Here is a 9,769-nt window from a genome sequence, read left to right as displayed (position 1 = left end):
GAGAATTCAGGCCAATTTCCTGTTTCTGAATTGCAATCCGGCGACAGCTCAGCTCATTAGGAGGCTAAGAAACCAAGCAGGTGTCCTGACGAGTCGGGGGCCGCTGGCTACAAGTGCAGGTATGGCTGGCGAGTGATGTGGGAGACAGGTGTCACTGAACAGCTTTATTGAGCACTTTTGTGCTGGGCACTAAGCTCAGCACTTTAACCCCCACAACTGACCAGTGACACAGCTACTGTTACCCCACTTTACACATGAGTAAGGATAGGTCACAGAGGCTCGCTGCTTGCAAGTGGCAGGCCTGGCTGCCTGTTCCACGCAGAAAGTACCCAATGCCATGCCTGGCACATAATGACCCTCAGCGGAGGTTACCCCTCCAGTGTGCAATCAATACCACTGGCCCAGACGGAAGGGATCCCAAGCGGCTCTCCAGCTTTCCCGTGGCCCTTAACCATGGGTCACCCTTGCTTGGGAATCTGCCCCCTAGACAGGATGCTTCCAATTCCCCTAGGCCCGGCACTGCCAGTCACTGCCCCTCTGCAGTGGCTTTCCAGGAGTGGGGTAGCAGCCCCTGTCCTCCCCTCTGACTCTGGCTTCTGCCTGTTGCCGAGGCTGCTCCTGGCCCCGTGGTGAGAACAGCTGTGTGGCTAGGCGCCTGGCACAGTGCCACAGCCCACCTCCACCACCCAGCAGTGCCTCCCGGTCTGTCACCTGCCATCTGCCCCATCTATAATCTTGCAGCCGCTGCTCTAGCCTCAGGTGAGGAACAGCCAGGAGCTGCTGGCACGAGGTGCTGGGGCTCAGGTGGGTCTGGTGCTTCTGTGGGGAGGGAGGCAAAAAATGTTTACTCCCACCTTGACCTGGCCTGCCCCTGGGGCATCTGGGGCCATGCAGGTGGCGGACGATGGGTAGAGGCTGCTGGCTTTAAGCTTTCCTCCACGGCGACACCTGTTCCTGGGTCAGGCTGGGCAGCATCCTCTTCTGCTCTCCCCACCACTGGCCCTGGGGTGCATCTGCATAATGGAAACCACAACCTAAACTTGCCTACTTTGCCAAGCTGATGATGGCTGCAGTTCAACATGCTTGACACATACGGACAGCCAGCACCACCTGGGACTGTCTTGCTGCTGTGGTCCTGCCCCTGGCCCCAATCCCCGCTGGCTGTCAGTGGCGGGAGCCTGGCGTCCGTGGAGAGGAGGGTGACCCCATCTGACCTCTAGCAGGAGGACACTCAGGAGCAAAGCAGCTTGCTAACAGCAGTGGGGAGGGTCCCCGCTTGGCTTCAGCAACGTGGTCACTGCGGGCTTGTTCCCTCCAGGGCTGGGGCTGCCTCGGCCCAGAGGTGGCAGGGAGCACAGCCACCGACTCCATGGCTGGGCGGCTCCAGACTGTCACATAAATCAACCTGGGCTTTATGAAGCTAATGAATTTGCTCCAAAATTTGGTTTGGAGCCTGGGGCGGCAGGATGATTCAATCTGCTTTGTCTCTAAGCGAGAGGGAACGTAACTGGAGAAGGGGAATTCCAGATGCTTTGAGTTTTCAGCAAACAACTGGGCAGCTCTAGAGAGAGCCCAGGCCACAGGAGCGAGGCCAGGTCTTCCTTGCTCTTGGCCTGGCCACTGCAGGCCCCTGCTCTACCCACCCTGAGGGGCCTCCTGGGAGGAGCCACAATGGCAGATGGAGAAGGGGCATTTGTTTTTCCTGTGAATGGAAAATAATGACACGTGAAAGCTGTGAGGACCGCCAAGGGGTGACGGCAGTGAGAAAGCAGACTGAGGCCAATAACACCTTGAGGGGCTCTCCCAGGCTTCAGCTGCCAGGGCAGAAGTGGCGCTACCTGCGGGCTCCCCACGTTTCCTGCAAATCCCACATTCCCCTGACCCTGAGACCACCTCGGGCCCCAGGAGACCCTGCATCATTGCTGTCAGACGTCTGAAGACGGTGTGAGACAGGGAAGGGGCTGAGCAAGGCACTGAACTCAAAAGAGGGAGGGATGGGGCCTGAGACCCACCCCAGAGAGGCAGCTCCAGGCCAGCGGCTCTGGGCTCTAGAACAGGTGGGACCAGGCCCAGGGCTGCGGGCAAGCCAGTGAGGGTCAGGAGGACCCCCAGGTCCTGAAACAGTAGAAGGCACGTTGAAAATGCAGAGTTCATTCGAGTCACCTGTTTCCCAGGAGGCCAGCCCAGCAAGTGTGGGCCGAGTGGGAGGTGGCTGGGGACCTGGCCTCCTTCCACGAGAATGGCAGCAGGGGCCCCACTCAACGCGACATTGCCCAAGGACACAGAGTGTGTGAACACCGAGCACCCATGCCCAGCCCCTAGGGGAGCCACCTTTAGTGCTGGAGTGGGAGCAGGGGCAGCCTGACCGCTGTCAGGGTGGAACCTTGGCGTCCTCCCACTGCCATGTCACTGCCAAGCCTCGGAGGTGCCAGGTGGGGATGGCTTCCCTCTGGTAGGACCACCCGCACTACAGGAGGCCCTGAGGGTTCCAGCGGGGCAGCAAGGGCAGCAGAGGGTCCCTTTCAGGGACAAGCTCCAGACTTTAGGCCCAGCTGGCAGGTGGCCATGTCCTCGTAGAAGGGACGCTCCATCCAGCCTGCTACTCGGGAGCTCGCGCCCACAGCGAGTGCCCTCGCAGCTCTGTCTGGGACTCTGGTACCAGTTAGCACTTCTTGTTCTTGTCAGGGGGCCAGCCAGGCCCTCTCTGAGGTGGCGCCTAGCGCCTCCCAGGCCTAGCGGGAGGGTGGCCCCTGCCGTCACAAGCAGGCCTGGGTGGGATGCTTGCAGCCCCGGATTCACCTCTGAAGAGGCAGCAGCTGCTAGTGGAGGGTTCTGAGACAAGGATGCAGGAGGGGGCTGGAGAGGGGAGGGGCGGGGGCTGGAGAGGGGAGGGGCATGGGCTGGGACAAATGATGGCAGTGCCAGCACCGCATCTCCCACCCTACAGGAAGGAGCCTGCCTCTGGAGGTGGGGTGGGGGGTGAAGCATGTTGGAGAATTTGGGAGAGGGATGTGATTCCAGTTATGAGTCCTAGAACTTGGGAGCAGCCATGTGTCACCCAGGCAGGAGGACCTGCTGGGAGAGCAGCCCGGGGGAATGAGGCCAGGTGCAGACTGGGTGGAAGGTGGGGTAGGGAGAAGACCCCAGCTGGACGGAGGGTTTCCCCCTAGAGCCACAGTCCCACCTGCCCCATGGAGGCCTGGGAGCAACTCAGTCTGGGCTCTGCGGGTGAGGGGCGGGGCTGGGCACCCTACACCTCCCACCACCAGACCTGCCTGTCCTGCCATCAGAGCTTGGTCTCGCTGAGGACGATATTGGCCGTGACAAAGATGAAGCAGGAGAAAGCCCAGAGCAGCACGAAACCCACCCAGAGGGTGTGGCGGAAAGGGGACCTGTGCTTGTTGCTGACCCCGCAGCCAAAGGCCAGTTGGGTGTCCCTGCGGCAGTGGTACACCAGGAAGGCAGGGATGACGTACTGGATGCCGGTGCCCGCGTAGGCCCCTGTGATGCCCACCAAGGACTCCAGGTCGTGGGTGCAGAAGGCCACCAGCACGGGCGGGACCAGGGTGATGGTGGGAAACACGACGCGGTCCACCACCCACGGGTACGTGCCGCCCTCGCGGTGGAAAAGCGTCTTCCAGTTGTTGCGCAGGGTCACGGCAATGATGGGGAAGTTGGTGCTGATGGTGAAGACGGGGAAGAGGCCCAGGAAAAAGCGCACGGCAGCCAGGCCCACGACGTCACAGCGCGCGAAGTTGAGGGTGTACATGTCCATGAGGCTGTCGCCTCGGAAGCAGAAGATGGCGGTGAAGGAGAGGAGGCCATAGAAGGCCAGGATCAGCACGTAGTCCAGGAACACCAGCCTCGTGAGGTGGCGCTTGGAGGAGACGGGCGTGATGAGGGACGGCAGGGAGTGCTGGCACATGAAGGAGTAGACGCACACCCCAAACAGGTTCCGGACCCCCGAGAAGTCGGCCAGGGGCGGGTGCCCCTCCCCCTGTCCGTGCCCGATTCGGACCAGGGCCAGCACAATCATGACGGCGAAAGCTGGGAAACGAGAGACGGGAGTCAGCCAGTGGGGACGGGCACAGCCCTACCTTGGAGTTTCTGGTCTGGAGGCACCTTTGTGGGGACTAGAGCCCCATTAGAAAGAATCATTAAATGCAACCACGCAGCCCTGTTCTTGGGCAGCTCAGCGGTGGCTGCTCGTTAGATGACGGAGGTCCTGCATCCCTCTCTGTCCCGTTCTCCCCTCCTCCACCGACACTGTCGGGGACGGGAGGGGAGGAGGGGAATGTGGAAACCGGCCTGAGAAAACTGCCAGTAAAGAATAGGGGCCGGGCGCGGTGGCTCAAGCCTGTAATCCCAGCACTTTGGGAGGCCGAGGCGGGTGGATCACGAGGTCAAGAGATCGAGACCATCCTGGTCAACATGGTGAAACCCCGTCTCTACTAAAAATACAAAAAAATTAGCTGGGCATGGTGGCACGTGCCTGTAATCCCAGCTACTCAGGAGGCTGAGGCAGGAGAATTGCCTGAGCCCAGGAGGCGGAGGTTGCGGTGAGCCGAGATCGCGCCATTGCACTCCAGCCTGGGTAACAAGAGCGAAACTCCGTCTCAAAAAAAAAAAAAAAAAGAATAGGATTTGTTTCTGCCTCTCATCGCTCGCTCCAGTCCCTGACACTCATGACTCTGAGGGCCTGGGGACTCTTCCTCCCCCGGCATCATACATAGTCCCAGCCCTGGTCAGTCAAGGGGAAGTGGTGACCTACCCGCTTTGAGTCTCAGCCCAGGGAGCTGCCTCCAGCTTCTCCCACTGGGGATGGATGGCACAGGACACCTGTGGGACAGCCCAGGACCCTGAGCGATCTGCTCACCCCAGAGATTTCTGAGGGTGGGGACGGGGTGTGCGCAGCAGAAGCCTGTGTGGGAGATCCTTCCCAGAGGAGGTGCGACAGGGCAGGGTGTGTGGGAGGGGTACCAGGGAGAGACTAGGCAGGCTGGAGGTGGAGTCCCTGTGTGCCAGAAAGGGCTACACGGAGAGCTGAGCAGGGTGGCACTGGGGTACAGCAGGCAGACTGGGCCCAGGGGCACCTGGTGATTATTCAGGAGGCTGCAGCAAACAGTTCTGCCATCGTAGGTGGGGCATGAGGGTCAAGACAATGGGAGCAGCTGCTGTAGGGCAAGATTCAAATCCTGGACGGCCACTGCCATCTCAGGGCACCACCTTGACACCTGGCACTTGGCCCTGGCCAAGGCTGGCATGAACTTAGAAAAAGGCAAGTGGAGAATTCCTCTAGCTGTCTGTCACTTGGCCCTGGGTCTGCTGAGCAGGCAAGAAGGTAGGAAGAGGTCAGCTGTCTGGACGTGAGCATCCCTGTCACTGCTCTCTCCTGCCCTGGACACAGCTCATGCTTCTCTGCTCCCAGCCTTACATCTCCAAAGAAAGGCAGCTCTCCTCACAGCTCTGACTGTGGGATTTCCTTATGGTAAATAAAATAATTTACGAAGTAGGTTTCCAAAGAAATGAGATGAGTGTACACACATGTACCCCACCCTTGAAATGTACCCCTTCTAATTGGCATCCTCCAGAGCAGCTGTCTTGGGAAGAGGCTGCCTTTGACGCCAACAATGGTACAGAACAACCTCTAGAATCTTTGGCTAGAACAAAGCCATGGCGGCCTGGCGCGGTGGCTCATGCCTGTAATCCCAGTACCTTGGGAGGCTGAGGCAGGCAGATCACCTGAGGTCAGGAGTTTGAGACCAGCCTGGCCAGCATGGTGAAACTCCGTCTCTACTAAAAATTAGCTGGGCTCAGTGGTACACACCTGTAATCCCAGCTATTTGGGAGGCTGAGGCAGGAGAATCACTTGAACCCAGGAGGCAGAGGTTGCAGTGAGCCGAGATCACTGCATTATTGCATTCCGGCCTGGGTGACAGAGCAAGACTCCAAAAAAAAAAAAAAGAACAAAGCCATGGCCATGGGTGATTTAAAAAATGGATTTCACGGTCTTCCAGCCATAATCAGTTTCACCTCATAATGCCACTACCTAGATTAGTCACCCATTTTGTTCTTTTAAGTGTCTTAAACAAGTCCATTTCCAAAAACCAGGCCTACCTTCATGGGCTGGATGTTTGCTGCTGCCTAGGAGTCAGAAGCAGATGCTAGAAGCTCTTGGGAGGTGATTCCAGAGCATTAGAAAGTTGGAAGAACGGGGGCAGGGGTAGCTGCAGGGCCGTGTGGGCCTTCGTGAGTTCCCCTTGTGGTCACACCCTGTGCTGCCGTCAAAAGCTCACCCAGCTGTGTGGCAGCTGAGCTGCACAGAGATGCCAGCAGCTCTGGGGCTGAGCAGATAGAGTGCACAGCCAGCTAAGGTGGGTCGTTCACCCGTGAAGCCTGACCTGTGCTCAGAGCACCCACACACCAGGAGGGGGAGAGGCTGCCATGGTGAGGACCAGCTTCTCAGTGGAAATGGCCCCAGCCAAGGTGGAGGGTGAACCCCAGCTACCTGGGGAGGTGGGGGCAGGGCCCTCTGGTTCCCCACCACCATGAGGCTATGAAGGTGGGTGCTGGACTCTGTGCCTTGGGAGTGGAGAGTGAGGGGAACTGTTTCAGCCTGGTCACCAAACCAGCAAGTTCAAAAGAAACTAGCACCACCTAGAACCTCAAGTTCCCCCGGGGGGACAGAGGAAAGGGAGAGAAGGAAGGAAGGAAGGAAGGAAGGGAGGGAGGGGAGGGAGGGAGGGAGGGAGGGAGGGAGGGAGGAGAGGTCAGGGTCCCGACCTTGTGTCCCAGGACCATGGGCACAAAGCTTAACCCCCATGGCCCACCTGGCCAGGCCCCTGAGACCCCACCCCTTTGTCTGGCCCCTCCCTCCCTCCTTCCCCTGGCTGTGGAAGGAGCAGAGTTCAACAGCCATCTCCTAGATTGATTGCCGAATTCCTGGGAGACAGCTGCTCCAAAAACTCATTAGGTCTGATCATAAATCAAGATGAAACGAGGATGACAGGTTGTGGAGACCCTGCCAGGATGCGTGGTAGGGAGCAGGGCTCCGAGCGCCACACCGACATCCGGGACTCAGCAAAAGCCACCGAGACAGCCTGCGGCCACCCCATGGATACTGTGTGGGAGGCCAGACGGGTGTGGAGGCAGGACAGAGCAGAAAGTGCTCCCCAGACAGCTAAGGACCAGACACCCACAGTCAGATGTTCAGGGGGGGGTCTGCCCCCAGCAGGGCCGGCAGTTCCCCAAGAGCCTATCACAGGCAGTGAATGTCCAGAACACCTGCGTCCACATCCACCCACAATTCCATACCGGGAGTCCCGCTCCAAGAGGTGGGGACCAGCAGTGAGGAGCCTGGAGGAGGCAGAGGGGAGGATGGGGGAGGAGGCTGACACGGGTCACACAAGTGGCTGTTGGGCCTCAGAAGCCTCAGCTACAAAGTGACAAGGGGAGGCAGGAGACTTCTCTTTCCATATCTGAATAAAAGCCACTGCAAAAGCCACTGCACTTGTCTTGTGTAACCCATGGGCCCAAATGGTGGACCGTGTCTCTGCTGGGTGCCGGGTACTATGATGGCCGTCTGGAGACAGCGGACTGAGACAGGGGCCCTGTCTTTCCGGAGCCCGGAGACCAGGGGACAACAGGTAGAAGGTATGGGGACAAATTACGGCCAAAGAACAGGCTGGTTATTAGGTATATGATGAGATCCCTGTCACGGGAGGCGGCCAAGACCAAGGGGAGGAGGCCACCTGGTGGGGGGTCCCAGAGGGAACCAGGCATCAGACGGGAGGTGGGGGGCCTTTCAGGGCCGTTCCACCCTACATGGCCTGTGGCTGCTGCGACTCCTCACACCGTAGGAGGAGCAGGTCAATGCAGGGTGAAGACGAGGAGGGGGGCACCCAGAGGCAGAGCCTCACTGAGGGCCCATGAGGTTGCCTGCCAAGGCTGCTGGCTGCTCGCAGGCTCATCCTGACAGTGGATCTCAGCTCCACACTCGGGCCTCGCCATCCTGATTCACCTGAGCTGCAGCCGCTCCCCGGCTTGCACACTGACACCAGGGGAGGGAGTGAGGAAAAGACGCAGGAGTGAAGGCACAGGAAGTCACTGTCTCGGGGCTGAGATAAAACAGGCACCAGTCCTGAGCCGCCAGAGGCCAGTGAAGGAGGCGCCTCCCTTCCCTTTCTGAGGACTGAGCTGCCTGGAAGCAAGTCCAGTGTACGGGCATCTAGACAAGCCAAGGTTCGTGTTAATATCAGCTCTGCAGCAACCTCAAGCATGGTGGTCAAGGTGCAATTTCACATCAAGATATGTTCTCACAACATGCGAGTCCTCAGGCTCCTAAAGCAGTCAGAAGAGAAGCGGCCTTTCCCCAGACAGCCTCAGCCCAGCAAGAGCCAGATAAGAAGTCCCTGCAGGCACCGCCTCCACATCTGTCTGTCCTCACTACTCCTCTCCTTGACAGGGAGGAAGCCAGGAAAACCCACCCCTCTGAACACCTGCCGAATGTAAAGGTGGCACTGGTTTATAAGGGGATGAATCAACAAACACCCACATCTCTCCCAAATCCCTCCCTTCCAGAATATCCCCTGCCCTCCCGTGACCTCCCACTGTGGGCCTGGGGGAAGAAAGGGGCCTTATTGGCCGGATGAAGCCATGATTGAACCAAGACCTTGCAGGTGACGCAGGTGACTTATTCTTGGGGCCAGATGGGGGATGAGCAGGTGTCTGGAGTCGGGGCCGAGGGCTCTAATGCTCATGTTTGGGGAGTCATATCAGCACCCCCAGCTCACCTCTCTTGGGCCTCTGGGGGCAGCGGCAGAAAGATCAGAGTTGTCAGTAGCCAGCCCCATCCTTCCTGCACTGAACGCACACCCTTGGGCATCAACAAAAGCGCCGGCTGAACTGGAGGCGTGGAGAGGGAAGAGCTCCTTCTGGGTCCTTCTTGGGCAGCCTTGGTCTCCGAGCCATGTGAAGCCTAGGCAGGAGTCCGCCTTCCTTACAGAATGCTGGGGTCTGTGTGGGGCTGGAGAGAGCTGGGTGACCTGCCCAGGCACCACTGGAGTTGGGGAACAGGGGCCAGAGCTCTCCAGGTCTGGGTAGGGGGCAGAAAGAGCCCTCCCAGGAGCCCCCACCTCTGCTGTGGGGACGCACATAAAGCTCTCCGAATGAGCATGTGAGGATGGGGCACTGAGCCCCTCTTGGTGGTTTTCCTGTTTCTTCATCCCCACGACTAGCTCTGGGATTACGCGAGGGCTACTTCTGAGCAGCCTGAATGCTGCCCACGCTCTCCCTGAAAGCAGCAACAAACCCATCAGGCTCTGATAGAGAAGCACCGAGAAGCATCTAGAGCTGTGCTGACCACCAGGGCCACACAAGGCCGAGGCTACTGAGCACTGGAATGTGGCTGATTCAAACTGAGGGGAGCTCAGGTATAAAACAAACCAAGTTTCAAAGACTTAGTGTGTGGCCTGGTGCTGAGGCAGGCGGATTACTTGAGCCCAGGAGTTCGAGACCAGCCTGGCCAACATGGTGAAACCCCGTCTCTACTAAAAATACAAAAATTAGCTGGGCGTGGTGGCACACGCCTGGAGTCCCAGCTACTAGGGAGGCTGAGGCAGGAGAATCTCTTGAACCCAGGAGGTGGTGGTTGCAAGGAGCCAAGATTGCGCCTCTGAACTCCAGGCTGGGTGACAGAGCGAGACTCTGTTTCAAAAAAGAAAAAAAAAGACTTAGTGTGGAAAAGGAATGTAAAGTATCTCACTTTCAT

At 58.7% G+C, this 9,769-nt stretch overlaps 1 protein-coding gene across 3 annotated transcripts in view; it reads right to left on the bottom strand.

The window, feature by feature from the left end:
- Positions 1-151: 151 nt before the first annotated feature.
- The window catches only part of TMEM104 (transmembrane protein 104), a 62,092-nt gene continuing 52,474 nt past the window's right edge, over positions 152-9,769 (bottom strand). For all 3 annotated transcript variants that reach the window (XM_010342450.3, XM_010342451.3, XM_074388943.1), the window contains one exon: positions 152-4,047. In XM_010342450.3, the coding sequence (XP_010340752.1) occupies positions 3,287-4,047 (761 nt within the window). In that variant the 3' untranslated portion in view covers positions 152-3,286. The remainder of the gene's footprint in view (positions 4,048-9,769) is intronic.

The sequence above is a fragment of the Saimiri boliviensis genome, chromosome 17 (assembly GCF_048565385.1).
Source record: "Saimiri boliviensis isolate mSaiBol1 chromosome 17, mSaiBol1.pri, whole genome shotgun sequence".
NCBI classification, from domain to species: domain Eukaryota; kingdom Metazoa; phylum Chordata; class Mammalia; order Primates; family Cebidae; genus Saimiri; species Saimiri boliviensis.
Note: the sequence above shows the minus strand (reverse complement) of the source record. Positions and strands in the feature narration are given on the sequence as shown.